Source organism: Synchiropus splendidus, chromosome 1, assembly GCF_027744825.2.
Source record: "Synchiropus splendidus isolate RoL2022-P1 chromosome 1, RoL_Sspl_1.0, whole genome shotgun sequence".
Classification (NCBI taxonomy): Eukaryota; Metazoa; Chordata; class Actinopteri; order Syngnathiformes; family Callionymidae; genus Synchiropus; species Synchiropus splendidus.
This window is the reverse complement of record NC_071334.1, coordinates 5,056,060-5,076,020: the sequence shown is the minus strand read 5'-3', so window position 1 is coordinate 5,076,020 and position 19,961 is coordinate 5,056,060. Positions and strand designations below refer to the sequence as shown.

General features: G+C 50.0%; 1 protein-coding gene across 1 annotated transcript in view; it reads right to left on the bottom strand.

Annotated features, from left to right (window-relative positions):
- Nucleotides 1-19,656, bottom strand: part of LOC128752221 (mucin-2-like) — a 41,194-nt gene extending 21,538 nt beyond the window's left edge. The window contains exons 1-31 of the mRNA XM_053853201.1: nt 19,573-19,656; nt 19,357-19,398; nt 19,015-19,273; nt 18,558-18,672; nt 18,357-18,441; nt 18,188-18,291; nt 17,311-17,512; nt 17,119-17,244; nt 16,913-17,030; nt 16,634-16,772; nt 16,419-16,526; nt 15,813-15,882; nt 15,563-15,700; nt 15,268-15,432; nt 14,751-14,845; nt 14,548-14,674; nt 14,113-14,368; nt 13,978-14,024; nt 13,759-13,868; nt 13,528-13,679; nt 12,873-13,011; nt 12,664-12,768; nt 12,010-12,177; nt 11,627-11,866; nt 11,247-11,403; nt 11,038-11,166; nt 10,776-10,923; nt 10,509-10,552; nt 10,247-10,432; nt 8,860-10,172; nt 3,658-4,980 (exon numbers count right to left, since the gene is read on the bottom strand). Of these exons, the coding sequence (XP_053709176.1) occupies nt 3,658-4,980; nt 8,860-10,172; nt 10,247-10,432; nt 10,509-10,552; nt 10,776-10,923; nt 11,038-11,166; nt 11,247-11,403; nt 11,627-11,866; nt 12,010-12,177; nt 12,664-12,768; nt 12,873-13,011; nt 13,528-13,679; nt 13,759-13,868; nt 13,978-14,024; nt 14,113-14,368; nt 14,548-14,674; nt 14,751-14,845; nt 15,268-15,432; nt 15,563-15,700; nt 15,813-15,882; nt 16,419-16,526; nt 16,634-16,772; nt 16,913-17,030; nt 17,119-17,244; nt 17,311-17,512; nt 18,188-18,291; nt 18,357-18,441; nt 18,558-18,672; nt 19,015-19,273; nt 19,357-19,398; nt 19,573-19,648 (6,486 nt within the window). The 5' untranslated portion in view covers nt 19,649-19,656. The remainder of the gene's footprint in view (nt 1-3,657; nt 4,981-8,859; nt 10,173-10,246; nt 10,433-10,508; nt 10,553-10,775; nt 10,924-11,037; nt 11,167-11,246; nt 11,404-11,626; nt 11,867-12,009; nt 12,178-12,663; nt 12,769-12,872; nt 13,012-13,527; nt 13,680-13,758; nt 13,869-13,977; nt 14,025-14,112; nt 14,369-14,547; nt 14,675-14,750; nt 14,846-15,267; nt 15,433-15,562; nt 15,701-15,812; nt 15,883-16,418; nt 16,527-16,633; nt 16,773-16,912; nt 17,031-17,118; nt 17,245-17,310; nt 17,513-18,187; nt 18,292-18,356; nt 18,442-18,557; nt 18,673-19,014; nt 19,274-19,356; nt 19,399-19,572) is intronic.
- Nucleotides 19,657-19,961: the final 305 nt, after the last annotated feature.

Sequence of the window (19,961 nt, the reverse complement as noted above, 5' to 3'; positions counted from 1 at the left end):
CGCTTTAGTAGTTCCGGTGACGACAGATGGCGTTGAGGTGACAACAGCTGTGGTTGGTCCTGCTGTCGTGACAACCGGTACCTTTGTTGTGGACACGACAACAGGAGTGGTAGCAGCGGACACAGGTCCAGTGGTCACAATTGGTGGCTGCGTGACTGCGGTGCCTGTTGTTGGACCTGGAGTTGCTGTGACTGAAGGGGTGGTTGGTCCGACTGGTGGGGTAACTACAGGCGCTTTAGTAGTTCCGGTGACGACAGATGGCGTTGAGGTGACAACAGCTGTGGTTGGTCCTGCTGTTGTGACAACCGGGACCTTTGTTGTGGACACGACAACAGGTGTGGTAGCAGCGGACACAGGTCCAGTGGTCACAATTGGTGGCTGCGTGAGTGCGGTGCCTGTTGTTGGACCTGGAGTTGCCGTGACTGAAGGGGTGGTTGTACCGACTGGTGGGGTAACCACTGGTACTTTAGTAGTTCCGGTGACGACAGATGGCGTTGAGGTGACAACAGCTGTGGTTGGTCCTGCTGTTGTGACAACCGGGACCTTTGTTGTGGACACGACAACAGGAGTGGTAGCAGTGGACACAGGTCCAGTGGTCACAATCGGTGGCTGAGTGACTGCGGTGCCTGTTGTTGGACCTGGAGTTGCTGTGACTGAAGGGGTGGTTGGTCCGACTGGTGGGGTAACCACAGGCGCTTTAGTAGTTCCGGTGACGACAGATGGCGTTGAGGTGACAACAGCTGTGGTTGGTCCTGCTGTTGTGACAACCGGTACCTTTGTTGTGGACACGACAACAGGAGTGGTAGCAGTGGACACAGGTCCAGTGGTCACAATCGGTGGCTGAGTGACTGCGGTGCCTGTTGTTGGACCTGGAGTTGCTGTGACTGAAGGGGTGGTTGGTCCGACTGGTGGGGTAACCACTGGTACTTTCGTAGTTCCGGTGACGACAGATGGCGTTGAGGTGACAACAGCTGTGGTTGGTCCTGCTGTTGTGACAACCGGTACCTTTGTTGTGGACACGACAACAGGAGTGGTAGCAGCGGACACAGGTCCAGTGGTCACAATTGGTGGCTGCGTGACTGCGGTGCCTGTGGTTGGACCTGGAGTTGCTGTGACTGAAGGGGTGGTTGGTCCGACTGGTGGGGTAACCACTGGTACTTTAGTAGTTCCGGTGACGACAGATGGCGTTGAGGTGACAACAGCTGTGGTTGGTCCTGCTGTTGTGACAACCGGTACCTTTGTTGTGGACACGACAACAGGAGTGGTAGCAGTGGACACAGGTCCAGTGGTCACAATTGGTGGCTGCGTGACTGCGGTGCCTGTGGTTGGACCTGGAGTTGCTGTGACTGAAGGGGTGGTTGGTCCGACTGGTGGGGTCACCACAGGCGCTTTAGTAGTTCCGGTGACGACAGATGGCGTTGAGGTGACAACAGCTGTGGTTGGTCCTGCTGTTGTGACAACCGGGACCTTTGTTGTGGACACAACAACAGGTGTGGTTGCAGTGGACACAGGTCCAGTGGTCACAATTGGTGGCTGAGTGACTGCGGTGCCTGTTGTTGGACCTGGAGTTGCTGTGACTGAAGGGGTGGTTATACCGACTTGTGGAGTAACCACTGGCACTTTAGTAGTTCCCGTGACGACAGATGGCGTTGAGGTGACAACAGCTGTGGTTGGTCCTGCTGTTGTGACAACCGGGACCTTTGTTGTGGACACGACAACAGGAGTGGTAGCAGTGGACACAGGTCCAGTGGTCACAATTGGTGGCTGAGTGACTGCGGTGCCTGTTGTTGGACCTGGAGTTGCTGTGACTGAAGGGGTGGTTGGTCCGACTGGTGGGGTCACCACAGGCGCTTTAGTAGTTCCGGTGACGACAGATGGCGTTGAGGTGACAACAGCTGTGGTTGGTCCTGCTGTTGTGACAACCGGTACCTTTGTTGTGGACACGACAACAGGAGTGGTAGCAGCGGACACAGGTCCAGTGGTCACAATTGGTGGCTGCGTGAATGCGGTGCCTGTGGTTGGACCTGGAGTTGCTGTGACTGAAGGGGTGGTTGGTCCGACTGGTGGGGTCACCACAGGCGCTTTAGTAGTTCCGGTGACGACAGATGGCGTTGAGGTGACAACAGCTGTGGTTGGTCCTGCTGTTGTGACAACCGGTACCTTTGTTGTGGACACGACAACAGGAGTGGTAGCAGTGGACACAGGTCCAGTGGTCACAATCGGTGGCTGAGTGACTGCGGTGCCTGTTGTTGGACCTGGAGTTGCTGTGACTGAAGGGGTGGTTGGTCCGACTGGTGGGGTAACCACTGGTACTTTCGTAGTTCCGGTGACGACAGATGGCGTTGAGGTGACAACAGCTGTGGTTGGTCCTGCTGTTGTGACAACCGGTACCTTTGTTGTGGACACGACAACAGGAGTGGTAGCAGCGGACACAGGTCCAGTGGTCACAATTGGTGGCTGCGTGACTGCGGTGCCTGTGGTTGGACCTGGAGTTGCTGTGACTGAAGGGGTGGTTGGTCCGACTGGTGTAGTAACCACTGGTACTTTAGTAGTTCCGGTGACAACAGATGGCGTTGAGGTGACAACAGCCGTGGTAGGTCCTGCTGTTGTGACTACCGGGACCTTTGTTGTGGACACGACAACAGGAGTGGTAGCAGTGGACACAGGTCCAGTGGTCACAATCGGTGGCTGAGTGACTGCGGTGCCTGTTGTTGGACCTGGAGTTGCTGTGACTGAAGGGGTGGTTGGTCCGACTGGTGGGGTAACCACTGGCACTTTAGTAGTTCCGGTGACGACAGATGGCGTTGAGGTGACAACAGCTGTGGTTGGTCCTGCTGTTGTGACAACCGGTACCTTTGTTGTGGACACGACAACAGGAGTGGTAGCAGCGGACACAGGTCCAGTGGTCACAATTGGTGGCTGCGTGACTGCGGTGCCTGTGGTTGGACCTCGAGTTGCTGTGACTGAAGGGGTGGTTGGTCCGACTGGTGGGGTAACCACAGGCGCTTTAGTAGTTCCGGTGACGACAGATGGCGTTGAGGTGACAACAGCTGTGGTTGGTCCTGCTGTTGTGACAACCGGTACCTTTGTTGTGGACACGACAACAGGAGTGGTAGCAGCGGACACAGGTCCAGTGGTCACAATTGGTGGCTGCGTGACTGCGGTGCCTGTTGTTGGACCGGGAGTTGCTGTGACTGAAGGGGTGGTTGGTCCGACTGGTGGGGTAACCACAGGCGCTTTAGTAGTTCCGGTGACGACAGATGGCGTTGAGGTGACAACAGTTGTGGTTGGTCCTGCTGTCGTGACAACCGGTACCTTTGTTGTGGACACGACAACAGGAGTGGTAGCAGCGGACACAGGTCCAGTGGTCACAATTGGTGGCTGCGTGACTGCGGTGCCTGTGGTTGGACCTCGAGTTGCTGTGACTGAAGGGGTGGTTGGTCCGACTGGTGGGGTAACCACAGGCGCTTTAGTAGTTCCGGTGACGACAGATGGCGTTGAGGTGACAACAGCTGTGGTTGGTCCTGCTGTTGTGACAACCGGTACCTTTGTTGTGGACACGACAACAGGAGTGGTAGCAGCGGACACAGGTCCAGTGGTCACAATTGGTGGCTGCGTGACTGCGGTGCCTGTTGTTGGACCGGGAGTTGCTGTGACTGAAGGGGTGGTTGGTCCGACTGGTGGGGTAACCACAGGCGCTTTAGTAGTTCCGGTGACGACAGATGGCGTTGAGGTGACAACAGCTGTGGTTGGTCCTGCTGTCGTGACAACCGGTACCTTTGTTGTGGACACGACAACAGGAGTGGTAGCAGCGGACACAGGTCCAGTGGTCACAATTGGTGGCTGCGTGACTGCGGTGCCTGTTGTTGGACCTGGAGTTGCTGTGACTGAAGGGGTGGTTGGTCCGACTGGTGGGGTAACTACAGGCGCTTTAGTAGTTCCGGTGACGACAGATGGCGTTGAGGTGACAACAGCTGTGGTTGGTCCTGCTGTTGTGACAACCGGGACCTTTGTTGTGGACACGACAACAGGTGTGGTAGCAGCGGACACAGGTCCAGTGGTCACAATTGGTGGCTGCGTGAGTGCGGTGCCTGTTGTTGGACCTGGAGTTGCCGTGACTGAAGGGGTGGTTGTACCGACTGGTGGGGTAACCACTGGTACTTTAGTAGTTCCGGTGACGACAGATGGCGTTGAGGTGACAACAGCTGTGGTTGGTCCTGCTGTTGTGACAACCGGGACCTTTGTTGTGGACACGACAACAGGAGTGGTAGCAGTGGACACAGGTCCAGTGGTCACAATCGGTGGCTGAGTGACTGCGGTGCCTGTTGTTGGACCTGGAGTTGCTGTGACTGAAGGGGTGGTTGGTCCGACTGGTGGGGTAACCACAGGCGCTTTAGTAGTTCCGGTGACGACAGATGGCGTTGAGGTGACAACAGCTGTGGTTGGTCCTGCTGTTGTGACAACCGGTACCTTTGTTGTGGACACGACAACAGGAGTGGTAGCAGTGGACACAGGTCCAGTGGTCACAATCGGTGGCTGAGTGACTGCGGTGCCTGTTGTTGGACCTGGAGTTGCTGTGACTGAAGGGGTGGTTGGTCCGACTGGTGGGGTAACCACTGGTACTTTCGTAGTTCCGGTGACGACAGATGGCGTTGAGGTGACAACAGCTGTGGTTGGTCCTGCTGTTGTGACAACCGGTACCTTTGTTGTGGACACGACAACAGGAGTGGTAGCAGCGGACACAGGTCCAGTGGTCACAATTGGTGGCTGCGTGACTGCGGTGCCTGTGGTTGGACCTGGAGTTGCTGTGACTGAAGGGGTGGTTGGTCCGACTGGTGGGGTAACCACTGGTACTTTAGTAGTTCCGGTGACGACAGATGGCGTTGAGGTGACAACAGCTGTGGTTGGTCCTGCTGTTGTGACAACCGGTACCTTTGTTGTGGACACGACAACAGGAGTGGTAGCAGTGGACACAGGTCCAGTGGTCACAATTGGTGGCTGCGTGACTGCGGTGCCTGTGGTTGGACCTGGAGTTGCTGTGACTGAAGGGGTGGTTGGTCCGACTGGTGGGGTCACCACAGGCGCTTTAGTAGTTCCGGTGACGACAGATGGCGTTGAGGTGACAACAGCTGTGGTTGGTCCTGCTGTTGTGACAACCGGGACCTTTGTTGTGGACACAACAACAGGTGTGGTTGCAGTGGACACAGGTCCAGTGGTCACAATTGGTGGCTGAGTGACTGCGGTGCCTGTTGTTGGACCTGGAGTTGCTGTGACTGAAGGGGTGGTTATACCGACTTGTGGAGTAACCACTGGCACTTTAGTAGTTCCCGTGACGACAGATGGCGTTGAGGTGACAACAGCTGTGGTTGGTCCTGCTGTTGTGACAACCGGGACCTTTGTTGTGGACACGACAACAGGAGTGGTAGCAGTGGACACAGGTCCAGTGGTCACAATTGGTGGCTGAGTGACTGCGGTGCCTGTTGTTGGACCTGGAGTTGCTGTGACTGAAGGGGTGGTTGGTCCGACTGGTGGGGTCACCACAGGCGCTTTAGTAGTTCCGGTGACGACAGATGGCGTTGAGGTGACAACAGCTGTGGTTGGTCCTGCTGTTGTGACAACCGGTACCTTTGTTGTGGACACGACAACAGGAGTGGTAGCAGCGGACACAGGTCCAGTGGTCACAATTGGTGGCTGCGTGAATGCGGTGCCTGTGGTTGGACCTGGAGTTGCTGTGACTGAAGGGGTGGTTGGTCCGACTGGTGGGGTCACCACAGGCGCTTTAGTAGTTCCGGTGACGACAGATGGCGTTGAGGTGACAACAGCTGTGGTTGGTCCTGCTGTTGTGACAACCGGTACCTTTGTTGTGGACACGACAACAGGAGTGGTAGCAGTGGACACAGGTCCAGTGGTCACAATCGGTGGCTGAGTGACTGCGGTGCCTGTTGTTGGACCTGGAGTTGCTGTGACTGAAGGGGTGGTTGGTCCGACTGGTGGGGTAACCACTGGTACTTTCGTAGTTCCGGTGACGACAGATGGCGTTGAGGTGACAACAGCTGTGGTTGGTCCTGCTGTTGTGACAACCGGTACCTTTGTTGTGGACACGACAACAGGAGTGGTAGCAGCGGACACAGGTCCAGTGGTCACAATTGGTGGCTGCGTGACTGCGGTGCCTGTGGTTGGACCTGGAGTTGCTGTGACTGAAGGGGTGGTTGGTCCGACTGGTGTAGTAACCACTGGTACTTTAGTAGTTCCGGTGACAACAGATGGCGTTGAGGTGACAACAGCCGTGGTAGGTCCTGCTGTTGTGACTACCGGGACCTTTGTTGTGGACACGACAACAGGAGTGGTAGCAGTGGACACAGGTCCAGTGGTCACAATCGGTGGCTGAGTGACTGCGGTGCCTGTTGTTGGACCTGGAGTTGCTGTGACTGAAGGGGTGGTTGGTCCGACTGGTGGGGTAACCACTGGCACTTTAGTAGTTCCGGTGACGACAGATGGCGTTGAGGTGACAACAGCTGTGGTTGGTCCTGCTGTTGTGACAACCGGTACCTTTGTTGTGGACACGACAACAGGAGTGGTAGCAGCGGACACAGGTCCAGTGGTCACAATTGGTGGCTGCGTGACTGCGGTGCCTGTTGTTGGACCTGGAGTTGCTGTGATTGAAGGGGTGGTTGGTCCGACTGGTGGGGTAACTACAGGCGCTTTCGTAGTTCCGGTGACGACAGATGGCGTTGAGGTGACAACAGCTGTGGTTGGTCCTGCTGTTGTGACAACCGGTACCTTTGTTGTGGACACGACAACAGGAGTGGTAGCAGCGGACACAGGTCCAGTGGTCACAATTGGTGGCTGCGTGACTGCGGTGCCTGTGGTTGGACCTGGAGTTGCTGTGACTGAAGGGGTGGTTGGTCCGACTGGTGGGGTAACCACAGCCGCTTTAGTAGTTCCGGTGACGACAGATGGCGTTGAGGTGACAACAGCTGTGGTTGGTCCTGCTGTCGTGACAACCGGTACCTTTGTTGTGGACACGACAACAGGAGTGGTAGCAGCGGACACAGGTCCAGTGGTCACAATTGGTGGCTGCGTGACTGCGGTGCCTGTGGTTGGACCTGGAGTTGCTGTGACTGAAGGGGTGGTTGTACCGACTGGTGGGGTAACCACTGGCACTTTAGTAGTTCCCGTGACGACAGATGGCGTTGAGGTGACAACAGCTGTGGTTGGTCCTGCTGTTGTGACAACCGGGACCTTTGTTGTGGACACGACAACAGGAGTGGTAGCAGCGGACACAGGTCCAGTGGTCACAATAGGTGGCTGAGTGACTGCGGTGCCTGTTGTTGGACCTGGAGTTGCTGTGACTGACGGGGTGGTTGGTCCGACTGGTGGGGTAACCACTGGTACTTTAGTAGTTCCGGTGACGACAGATGGCGTTGAGGTGACAACAGCTGTGGTTGGTCCTGCTGTTGTGACAACCGGTACCTTTGTTGTGGACACAACAACAGGAGTGGTAGCAGCGGACACAGGTCCAGTGGTCACAATTGGTGGCTGCGTGACTGCGGTGCCTGTGGTTGGACCTGGAGTTGCTGTGACTGAAGGGGTGGTTGGTCCGACTGGTGGGGTCACCACAGGCGCTTTAGTAGTTCCGGTGACGACAGATGGCGTTGAGGTGACAACAGCTGTGGTTGGTCCTGCTGTTGTGACAACCGGTACCTTTGTTGTGGACACGACAACAGGAGTGGTAGCAGCGGACACAGGTCCAGTGGTGACAATCGGTGGCTGCGTGACTGCGGTGCCTGTTGTTGGACCTGGAGTTGCTGTGACTGAAGGGGTGGTTGGTCCGACTGGTGGGGTAACCACTGGTACTTTAGTAGTTCCCGTGACGACAGATGGCGTTGAGGTGACAACAGCTGTGGTTGGTCCTGCTGTTGTGACAACCGGGACCTTTGTTGTGGACACGACAACAGGAGTGGTAGCAGTGGACACAGGTCCAGTGGTCACAATTGGTGGCTGCGTGACTGCGGTGCCTGTGGTTGGACCTGGAGTTCCTGTGACTGAAGGGGTGGTTGGTCCGACTGGTGGGGTCACCACAGGCGCTTTAGTAGTTCCGGTGACGACAGATGGCGTTGAGGTGACAACAGCTGTGGTTGGTCCTGCTGTTGTGACAACCGGTACCTTTGTTGTGGACACGACAACAGGAGTGGTAGCAGCGGACACAGGTCCAGTGGTGACAATCGGTGGCTGCGTGACTGCGGTGCCTGTTGTTGGACCTGGAGTTGCTGTGACTGAAGGGGTGGTTGGTCCGACTGGTGGGGTAACCACTGGTACTTTAGTAGTTCCGGTGACGACAGATGGCGTTGAGGTGACAACAGCTGTGGTTGGTCCTGCTGTTGTGACTACTGGGACTCTTGTTGTGGACACGACAACAGGAGTGGTAGCAGTGGACACAGGTCCAGTGGTCACAATCGGTGGCTGAGTGACTGCGGTGCCTGTTGTTGGACCTGGAGTTGCTGTGACTGAAGGAGTGGTTGGTCCGACTGGTGGGGTAACCACTGGTACTTTAGTAGTTACGGTGACGACAGATGGCGTTGAGGTGACAACAGCCGTGGTTGGTCCTGCTGTTGTGACAACCGGTACCTTTGTTGTGGACACGACAACAGGAGTGGTAGCAGTGGACACAGGTCCAGTGGTCACAATCGGTGGCTGCGTAACTGCGGTGCCTGTTGTTGGACCTGAAGTTGCTGTGATTGAAGGGGTGGTTGGTCCGACTGGTGGGGTAACCACTGGTACTTTAGTAGTTCCGGTGACGACAGATGGCGTTGAGGTGACAACAGCTGTGGTTGGTCCTGCTGTTGTGACAACCGGGACCTTTGTTGTGGACACGACAACAGGAGTGGTAGCTGCGGACACAGGTCCAGTGGTGACAATTGGTGGCTGCGTAACTGCGGTGCCTGTTGTTGGACCTGGAGTTGCTGTGACTGAAGGGGTGGTTGTTCCGACTGGTGGGGTAACCACTGGTACTTTAGTAGTTCCGGTGACGACAGATGGCGTTGAGGTGACAACAGCTGTGGTTGGTCCTGCTGTTGTGACTATTGGGACTCTTGTTGTGGACACGACAACAGGAGTGGTAGCAGCGGACACAGGTCCAGTGGTCACAATCGGTGGCTGCGTAACTGTGGTGCCTGTTGTTGGACCTGGAGTTGCTGTGACTGAAGGGGTGGTTGTTCCGACTGGTGGGGTAACCACTGGTACTTTAGTAGTTCCGGTGACGACAGATGGCGTTGAGGTGACAACAGCTGTGGTTGGTCCTGCTGTTGTGACAACCGGTACCTTTGTTGTGGACACGACAACAGGAGTGGTAGCAGTGGACACAGGTCCAGTGGTGACAATCGGTGGCTGCGTGACTGCTGTGCCTGTTGTTGGACCTGGAGTTGCTGTGACTGAAGGGGTGGTTGGTCCGACTGGTGGGGTAACCACTGGTACTTTAGTAGTTCCCGTGACGACAGATGGCGTTGAGGTGACAACAGCTGTGGTTGGTCCTGCTGTTGTGACAACCGGTACCTTTGTTGTGGACACAACAACAGGAGTGGTAGCAGCGGACACAGGTCCAGTGGTGACAATCGGTGGCTGCGTGACTGCTGTGCCTGTTGTTGGACCTGGAGTTGCTGTGACTGAAGGGGTGGTTGGTCCGACTGGTGGGGTAACCACTGGTACTTTAGTAGTTCCCGTGACGACAGATGGCGTTGAGGTGACAACAGCTGTGGTTGGTCCTGCTGTTGTGACAACCGGGACCTTTGTTGTGGACACGACAACAGGTGTGGTTGCAGTGGACACAGGTCCAGTGGTGACAATCGGTGGCTGCGTGACTGCTGTGCCTGTTGTTGGTCCTGGAGTTGCTGTGACTGAAGGGGTGGTTGGTCCTACTGGTGGGGTAACCACAGGCACTTTAGTAGTTCCGGTGACGACAGATGGCGTTGAGGTGACAACAGCTGTGGTTGGTCCTGCTGTTGTGACAACCGGGACCTTTGTTGTGGACACGACAACAGGAGTGGTAGCAGTGGACACAGGTCCAGTGGTGACAATCGGTGGCTGCGTGACTGCGGTGCCTGTTGTTGCAGCGGGAGTTACTGAAGGCGTGGTTGTGACCACTGCTGTGCTTTTTTGTACAGGTGTTGTAACAACTGAAATGTACAAATGGAGCCATGAGTTTCTTAGTAATGTTTAAACACTAAACTTTCTTACTGTATTCAACTACCTGTGCTGAATGTGAATGGAGTTGTTGTCGGAAGAGGTGTTGTCGTCTTTGGACATGGATAGACGTCCCTTATAACAACTCCATCAGGTCCACAGACAGCTTCCATGCAACTGCCCAGGCCGTCTGTGGTGTTGTAAATGGTTTCTCCATACTTGTAAGTTTTCCCATTGACAAAGCAAGAGCAGTCTGCAAATGAAGAATAGAATTGTCAGTGTTCTCTTATATGTCCAGTGTTTTTTCCCTTTAATTTATATTTACTTACAGTTCACATCATAGACACAACTAATTCCAGACAGTTTGCAAGAGCTGTAAAAGATCACATGGTGTTAGCCATCATGTTTTGATTGCTGATGAAACAATTTTAATTCTTATTTTAAGTTTGAATTGAAATTGTTTCCTTCTAATCTTTTTTTAATACCAAACATTTTTTTCTGTTTCCTTCCCAACCTTTATCATGAAATTGTTTCCTTTCATTTCCCAATTCTACATGGCACTGTTTGTAAATGTTTCTTAAACCAGACACACATACCAGCTGTAGCAGTTTTCTGATGGTACATAATCCCCAATTCCATAGTTGGTGCCCTGATCATCATAACAGCCACACTGTTCCCAGGCAACACAGGTCATTGAGTCCTCATTGAAAAAAGGTTGGGCTGGTGGACACTGTGGGTAACATCCTGCCAAACATTCACACCATTCAAGTTTCCGCTTTTCCACTTAATATTTCACTCAATAAATAAAAAGGTTGTTTGCCATTGACAGAATCAAGAGACATTTCAACAAATTCATACCTTCCAGGCCAGTGATGAGAGCAGAACAATTTCCAGAGGGATTCCTGCAGGTTTTCATGCAGTCAGCACCACAGGGCTTGTAGTGCCACTCACAGCCATCTGGGGCGTTATAGTAGTCACAGAACACAGCTACAAGACAAGATCATAATCACAGAATAACCCCATGTCCTCAGGCACAACACTTGTTGTTTTGTGACAGTCACACTTACGACATAGTTTTGGAGTTCTCCATTTTACACAGGCTCCAGCTTCATTACAAGATTTTGCGTAGGCAGCAACAGCTGTGCAGAAACACTCACAGTCCCCACCAGTGTCGCAAGCACAAGAATCTCTGACACACGAATCATAGTATGGACCAGGATCCACCTAAAATAAAATCCACAAGGTTCTTGATTACTCAGAGATGCATTAGTTGCGTTGAGACTGAAGTCAACAGCACCGTTACGTTATAAAGATGACACAAAAGATGACATACGTAGCAGCAATAACTTGGTTTGGGTTTACACAGCGTAAAATTGTCTTCAATTGTGTCAAGAAGAATTTGAACCTATACTCTATATAAAGTGTGTTTCTTGTATCGAGCCTTTACCTTTGAATGACAGTCTTGAAACGTGACACTGGTGATGATACTGCATTGCCTCTGGGACCATGCTGCACGGTATCTGTTGCTGGTACAGGGATCTGTTGATAGCTTGGCATCAGGACATCCAGATGAAACCTTCCAACTGTTACCAAACTCCAGAACATCTGCTACTGTCTCCTGGGAGCGTGTGGTGAAGTCATTCTTGCTATTGCCGTCATAGTTTCCACAAAGACCGCACACTTTTCCCTGAAGAAAGACGTTTTATTGAGCAGTTACAAAAAGAACAGTGTTGAATTAAAACTAAGAGTCAGTCAACAGTCACTGCCCCAATATCTGAACACTTAGTCAAGATGCATATGAAAAAGTGAACTGTCAGCTCTTCTTTGTACCTGATGCTGTGGACCAAGTTTGATGAACAGACTGGTCTTCTTGTCCCACATGACCACTAGTCCTGGTTTGATGGCCACCACTAGGTAAATGCCCATCTTGGATACCTGAGAGGGGCTGCTGCCCTTAACCACTCGAAGGGTCTCGTCTTTGAGGAGATACTCGTCACTCTGTTGATCAGAAAAGATTCTTTTAGTCAACAGAAATTCAGGCGGATCGTGAACTTGGGATCTGCAGTGTCTTGTTTTGCAACTCCTGAGTCAATGGGAAGGAGAAAGAGTTGAAGTTCATTTTGATACTTAGTCCGGGATGTTGACCGCACCTGGTTTGTACTTGTACTTTTCATGTATGACCACGAGGCTACAACTAGTACAACTTTTAACCTCTTAGCAAATAAGAGTGAATCTTGTTTGCAGCTCGTGCGGCAGTCAAGTGAAAGCTATATTTGTATTGTTAGCCGAAGCCCTGAAAGCACAGTGGAGAAACTTCCCTTGGGAAGACTAAAACAGCTGGTCTTGTTCAGTCACAGGTCTTGTTACAGTAACTCTAGAACCACCAAAACCAAGGGCCACAGCCTGCATCAGTTGCTTGTGTTCCTGTCATATTTTCAGTTGACTTATGATGATAGACAGAGAAGATCAGGAAGTGATACTTACCCCGAGGTAGATCTTGATGGTTTTGGAACAGGTCGTTCCCGTGGTTCCACATAGAACATTTTCAGTAATAATTCTGAAGCTTCCACTGTCAGAGCCACAGTAGTCCTAAGGGAGGCAATAGGAGTGATATTGAGGTCAGACGAAAGTTGTCAAACCCAGCTGTAAATGGATCTCAGTTTCAAGAGTGACATTGCATCGTGTTAGTTTACCTGAGCAAGTGAGTATTCACATTCTCCACTGAACTCAAACCTCTTGTCATCAAAGGTAATGTAATGGCCGTCACCATAGATACCACACACAGCATCGCAAACGTTGTTGGTGCAGGTGAACTTCCTGTTGCGACAAGTGCTGTAAAGACATTAAGAGAGCTCATCAGATGTTTTTAAATTGACATGTTATATATGTCGTATATTTGCCTTGTCACCTCAAGCTACCTCCAGAGATGATGCTTGTGTGTTTGCACCGAAGAAACATTTTTAATGACAATCTGAGCAACTGATCAGGATGAGATTTGGACGCGAGGCTGTTTCACTCCCTTTGTTTTAATTTATGAATCAGGTCAATGCAATGTTTACCTTCATAGAGCCCAAAATATCAGACTTGCCATTGTACATTATCATCAAAGCACATCTCAAGTGGAGTCCTTTCACAATAAGAAACGTTATGAGAGTACTATTGCAGGAAATGAGAGATCTGGATATGTTCGGGGAATGAATTTGTCAAAGCTCCAAAAAAATTGAAGATGATATCATCTTCACCTACTTAAAATCCAAACAATGTGGGTCACTGTTAATGTATATCCATGATGGAAGAATGGGAATTATTTAAGTCCATTGTTTGATCTGAAGAAGCATCTATACAAACCATGTGTTGCAGTCAACGGTGAGTGTCTCTCCAGGTTGGTAGACTTTTCCATTGTGCACACATGGACAGCTACTCTCGCTGATACAACCTCCAAGTCCATCTGCGATCAGACCATTTGGGCACATGCATCCTGATGTGCAGGTTGTGCTCATCTATAAGAACCACAATCCCATGAAATGAGCCCAATATGAGCTACCACGAATCTAATGCACTGTGTTTGGGTGAACATACACAAGCCATGTCCAGAGTCCCACAGCTCTTCTGACACTCGACTCCAGAACTCCCGGGCGTCACATCGGAGCAGTTGAAATAAACCATGGGCTCCTTGCATGAGGGTGTCACTGTGAAATGAGCAGTGAAGAGACACGGGAAGCACATATATCATAATGGAATGCAGTCACCACAATGCTTATATTATCATGCATTATGATTGTGACCTGGAGAACACACCTTGTGTTTGCACCCCTTCACAGCTAAGATGTCCTTCTCTGCAGAAACTAAGTCAGAACAGACATAAGAAGAGGGAAGAAGAGTTAGACTCGCCAACATTTTCTAAATAGCTAATGAACAAGAAGAGGACATTACCATGTTCCTCCATCTTTATTGATCACTTGACCACTGGGAATTATGTTTTCTCCATCATAACAAGAGCAGTCTGAGGCAGACACGCAACGGCCGTTCTCATCCATGTATGTTCCCATTGAACATCCACAACCGTCGATTGAGGGGAAGCTTGAGTCACAGGTGTAGTCCACCTGGCTGAGAGCGTAGCAAGTGCGGCCACAGCTGGTCATGCTGTACTCATACACAGTTCCTGGAGTGCATGAAGTGCTGAACTTGCCTGAAGGAACGGAGAAGGTGTTAGCGGGCGACTGTATTGATCACTATATTCACTTTTGCTTCCATTTTGAGAACAGAAAGCATGAACAAATGAATTCTGCTCACATAAATACAACCAAACATACACAAGAAGATGCTGATAATCATCTACGAAAGCTAATTTTCTGAGGTGATACTCACTGCACATGACATCCCTCCATCCAGTAATCAGCACTCCTGCAGCTGAGCAAGCGTAGACATACGCAGAGGCAGCAGCACACATGCAGTCTTCACTCTTCTCACAGTTGCACGTGTCGTACATGCAGTTCTGGGGAAAGGATGAAGACCTGTTCGGTGAAATGGTCCACAATAATCCATGCAAACTCTTCAACGTGCTAACATACGTCTTTGTAGGTTGTTGGGCTGATGGAACTGTGGCACGGTGCAAACACTCCATTGGGGTCAGTGAGTTTGGAGCACCAGAACTGGGCAAACTCCTCTGGAAAAGGCCATGAACACATGACATTAAAGATTGGAAAAGCACTCAGAGAGTGACTTCCTCTACCATGCAGTCAGTCAGTTCACGCCAGAAAATGAAATGCAAAACATCAGGGATGGAACCAGGGAGCTCAGATCTTACACCGTTCCAACTGAGCATCATGTATACGGAGTCAAATACACACAGTTTAGTTGAAAAAAAAATGCTGGATCCAGATGGTAATCTGCATAACTCCCAAAATTGGATATATTCCTGAAAATTTCATCCAAATCCATCCATCACTCCATCAGTTATTTTGAACACAGACAAGATGAACAAACACCAGCCAGACAAAACCAAATCTATCGACAACACAATCTCCTTGGTGAAGGCAAACAGAAATACAATGTGGAGTCAGGCATATAGGCAGCATTCATACGTACCTTTGTTGATTCCCTGACTGCAAGGGTGAGTGAAGCGCGTCGAAACATCTGGACAAGATGCTCTTGTTTTCCAGGAATTGGCGAAGGCTGCTGCTGTACCCTCCACAAGCCCACTGTTCACCTTGAAGTCATCACTCATGATGTTGTTAAAGTTTCCACACAGACCTGTTGAATGGTTGTCATCACACATATATTAGCAACACTATGTCATGACGGCAAGTCTTTGATATTTTAAAAGTAGAAACAATGGTCAACTCGAGAGAAAAGCTTTCTATGGGCCGTTGTGTAGACGTGCCTGAAGTGGTCCCTCTGCGTGAACTGTCTGCTGAAATGTAGACTTGCATCAATGGACTGAGCTGAATTATCAGTCGAAGGCCAAACCTGGTGTTCATGTGGATGTAGAAGGATGAGGCTTTGTAGGCCTTCACTTCAGCTGCAGAGGTTGTGGGATAGAAACAAAAAGTGACTCTTCTTGTTCATTGAAAGTGACATCATCTTAAACAACAGGCAGGACTGTGCCATTATTCACATCTGGAGCCACTCACAGGTAAACAATGGAAGCTGAGAGAGAATCTTGTTCACAAGGACCTGACCGGATGATTGAACTTTGATGACCTGTGACGAAAGGGACACGTGAATTAGATTTCTAACCTACCTTCACATTCTGAGTCTCTGACTGTCTATCCCTCTGAACCACCAGTGATCTGCTGTTTAATGCAGCATACAAGCTTCATGTTTTTTCCAGGCCTAGTTAGCAAAGGATGAGACCTTTTAAAATGCCTCTCCAGATGCGCTGCTTTTCAGACAAAGCAAAATCAAACTAAGTCAAAGTTTAAAATGTTGATATATAGAAAAATCCTTCGATAAACAACAAGCTCACTTGCCTTCCTTTGCTGGCCTGGTCATGCTACCTACTTGCTAAATGGCAACCACAACATGCCATGCATTGTATTTGCTCAAATTTCCAAACGACAAGACAGATATCCTTAATTATACGCCACAAGCAGGTATTTAATGTGCTTTTCCCAGCATAAATTGTCACTCTGATGATCTGAAGTCTGCTCTGTGGCAGTTTTATGGTATCAACTTTTTCGTAATTATTTCAGGTGCCATGAACCACAGATATTTAAATTCTCTTTTTAGGTACTTACCACTAAGTTGTTGTGCAAGGATAAGGTCACTGATCGCAGGCAGGTTCTGCCTTGAACCACACCACACTTGACAAGATCTCCCATAACCGTAAACAGGCCGCTGCTCTCCTGCAGCGAGATATTGGAAAGTAATTCATTTAATACTCAAACAATAGAGCTCACCAAACATGTTGTATCTGTTGGTTTTTAATGCAAGCTTAATGTAGCTGAACTACCTGTGCCATAATGTAGCTGCAGTCTCCATGAAATGTGTAGGCCTTGCCATCAAATGTGTTGATGTGGGAGCCCCCTTCCACAGAGCAGGTCGCTGGACAATCGTTTTCAGTGCAAGACCACCGACCGTTCTGGCACGTACTGTAAACACAACCACGTATAGTTTTGTTCACGTCTGTGTTGTTGTGGGATTCTGATTCATGTGATGAGGAATATGGGTTTGTCAGGGAGTTGCTTCATGAAGGCTGAATAAATGAGCCGCACCAAACTGTTGGACTCACCAAGATCTGCAGTTGTATTCGTACGACTCTCCAGATTTGTAGGCCTTGCCGCTGTGCATACAAGGACAGGATTCCACTGCTATGCAGCCATTTTCACCAATGTCATCCAAGACAGTTCCTGAAAAAGACAAAGTGGAATCACCTCTGGGTCTGAACCACTGAAGGTGAAAATGCAAGTATGGTGGTTTGGGGGAAACTATTGATACCAGCAGGGCAGCTGCAACCGTCCATACAGTGGGTGTCACAAGTCTGGGAGGCCTGAGGGTTGGAGCAAGTGTTGGGACATGAGCTGCTGCACTCCATGAACACCATGCCAGTGGGACACGTCTTAGCTGAGGAGACAACCACTTTTTGTAACTCCAGCTACCTTGCAATTGTCGAACAATGGGTATGCTTACGGCAAAAAGATGGACTCCGCCACTGCTGAGGCTGTCCACCTGCATGGATGCACTGCCTTGAGAACTCTGAGACTGTTTTACACAGAAGGGAATCGTCACTGTTGCATCGATCAGACATGCAGGCGGTGACAAAGGAATCAATGTCCAGGAGGTTTTGGCAGCTGCTAAATGGAGCTCTGGAGAAGATTTCCTCGCAGGCACTCTGTGAAGTAGAAAAAGTGGTTAGTTGAGCCGTCTTTGGATGAAGAAGCAGAGACATTTTTCAGTCAGTATTAGACTTTGATATGTTCTGTGGGACTAGTGTATGTTTTCCTGTTAGATGATTTTTTTTGCTCCAGAATATCAGTCACAACCACAAAATTTAAGAAGGAAAATCGATGTTGTTCATCCATAAGCCGCAGTAGTCTGCAAAATGCATGAAGATCACTTCTAAACTAGTTTGGCAAACGGGCTCCAGCATGGAGACTGACTCATGAAACAAACTGGCCAATGTTCTGAACTGGAATCATCAACTCTCACATCTTTTATTGACATTAAAGCGCTCAAAATGTGTCCCAAGTTCCGACACCACAGCCGGTCTCAGCTGCTGCTTCTCGTCTCCGCTCCTCCAGGAGATCGGCTCTGTGGGCGGAGCTGCGGACACGCGGGTGAAAACAGCTCATTTTGAGCGCTTTAAGGCCGCGAGAAAAAAGTAGTGGCTTATATGTAGTCTCCCCTCATCTTGACATGATGAGACCAACATTTGGTTGTATTGTGTGTGAAAAGAAAATCTAAAGATATATAACAAGGCAAATCATGTTGGTGAAGTTGGAAAGCACGAGAGGGAAAGAGGTAAGGAAGTATGTAAGTCAGTATTAGTCATGCAGGGCAAGCCCACCTTGCTTCCACAGAGCTGTGCAATGGTTTGTTCTGGTTCCACACAAACAGTTCTTTGCTGACTGACTTTGTGGAGTTCAGCATAATCTATCACTGACAGGGATCCTGAAAGATAGAGGGTTCGTTGGAGTCCACTTGCAATGGATAGAATATCTATTTGACTTACGTACCATCACTTGGGAACTCATTGTTGATTCCATCAAAATTTCCACAAAGTCCACATGTCTGCCCTCGGAACTCTTCATCCATCTCAATCTATGAAGATCGAATCACTTGTTCACGTTGGCAAGTACGGTGAACACACGAGGCATGAAGTGCGGTTCTCATTGTCAAATACTAATAACTGTTGGTGAAACTAGTACGGCACTTACGTCTATGGAGTCATCACGGTTCCAGGAAATGTCGATTCCCATTTTTGCTTGAAGGATGATGCTGGACGTTGTCTCTTTAACTGTCAGTCCAAATGACACCAACGGCAAAGTCACCCTGCGGAGAATCCAGAGTCAGCCTCCCTGCTACAAGCTTGATATTGATGGGCTGCATTCATCTCATTCAGGGAATTTCAAACGATTTTCTGAAGTGAAAAAAGTTGTTGGGGGAAACTGCACTGACTCACCGTGAAGTAACAAATCAATTCAACATGACTTGACTCATTGGGATTATTCATGAGTGATTTTTGTGTGTCATTAATGGTAACCAGTAAATTCCTGTAGCTGAATTCACACCTGACACTCTCATCAACTTATATGAATTTGACTCCTACACGTAGCTGAGGCCATTTCAATAGGACCTTGGTCAGTAACCACTGTGAGGTAGGACCACACTTACGGATCTCCATTGATGAGCACGCCCTCACTGCTGATGAGAGCCACAGTTCCCTCCAGCTTCACTAAGATTTGCTCAATGCTGGAGATGCCGTCCACCATCTTGCGTTTCATCTGGATGTTGAAATTTTCAAAGGATTCTTGGCACTGTGCCACCAACTCATGTGTGCAGGAGGAGGACAGTTGGAAGTAGTCTCCGTCAAAGGTCTTCCAGTGGTTCTGTCCCCAGGTCGTGCAGACGCGGCCCAGATGAGAGGAGTTTGCTACAATCAGAGCAGAAAATCAACGCTTAACATTTGACCTTGTCCTGTAAAGACATCAACATTGGTGGATACCAGACAGTTACCTGCAGATAGGCTCAGTGTGTTTGCTCTAGGTATAACAGTTACTGTGATAAAAACAGAAAAAAAAATGAATATTAGACACTCAGAAGTGACTCGCTGAATACCTAACACACAGTGTGCAATAATCCCTATTCAAACAGTCTATTTCAATCTGTCTCAAATGAAGTTTCACTTGAAAACATTCCCATCACAGTGAAGTCACGCGGCATCATACCCACCAGTTTGCGCGAGCACGCCGACCAGCAGCGTCAGGTAGAGGAGCCATAACGCAGATTGGAGTCCTGTAGTCCCCATGTTGGAACTTGGACTGGCCTGCTCTGACGCTCTTCACCTGGAGGATCCAGCTTTTATAGCCAGATGACACGGGAGGAGCCACTGCTCCTCTGACAGGTACGGAGAAAAGTTGTCAGCATTTGTGTGTTCAAGGCTGCTCCAGGAGTCACTCGTCACTCGCACCGCATCGCTACAGTAGGCCAATGACATTTACACGTCACTTGATTTCATGTTAAGTAAGGGTGATCCGGCTCACCAGTCATTTCTATTGACAGTGAACACATTTATGTCACTTATATGTTGTGAAAATCAATGAAAACAATGCTTTGCTTTG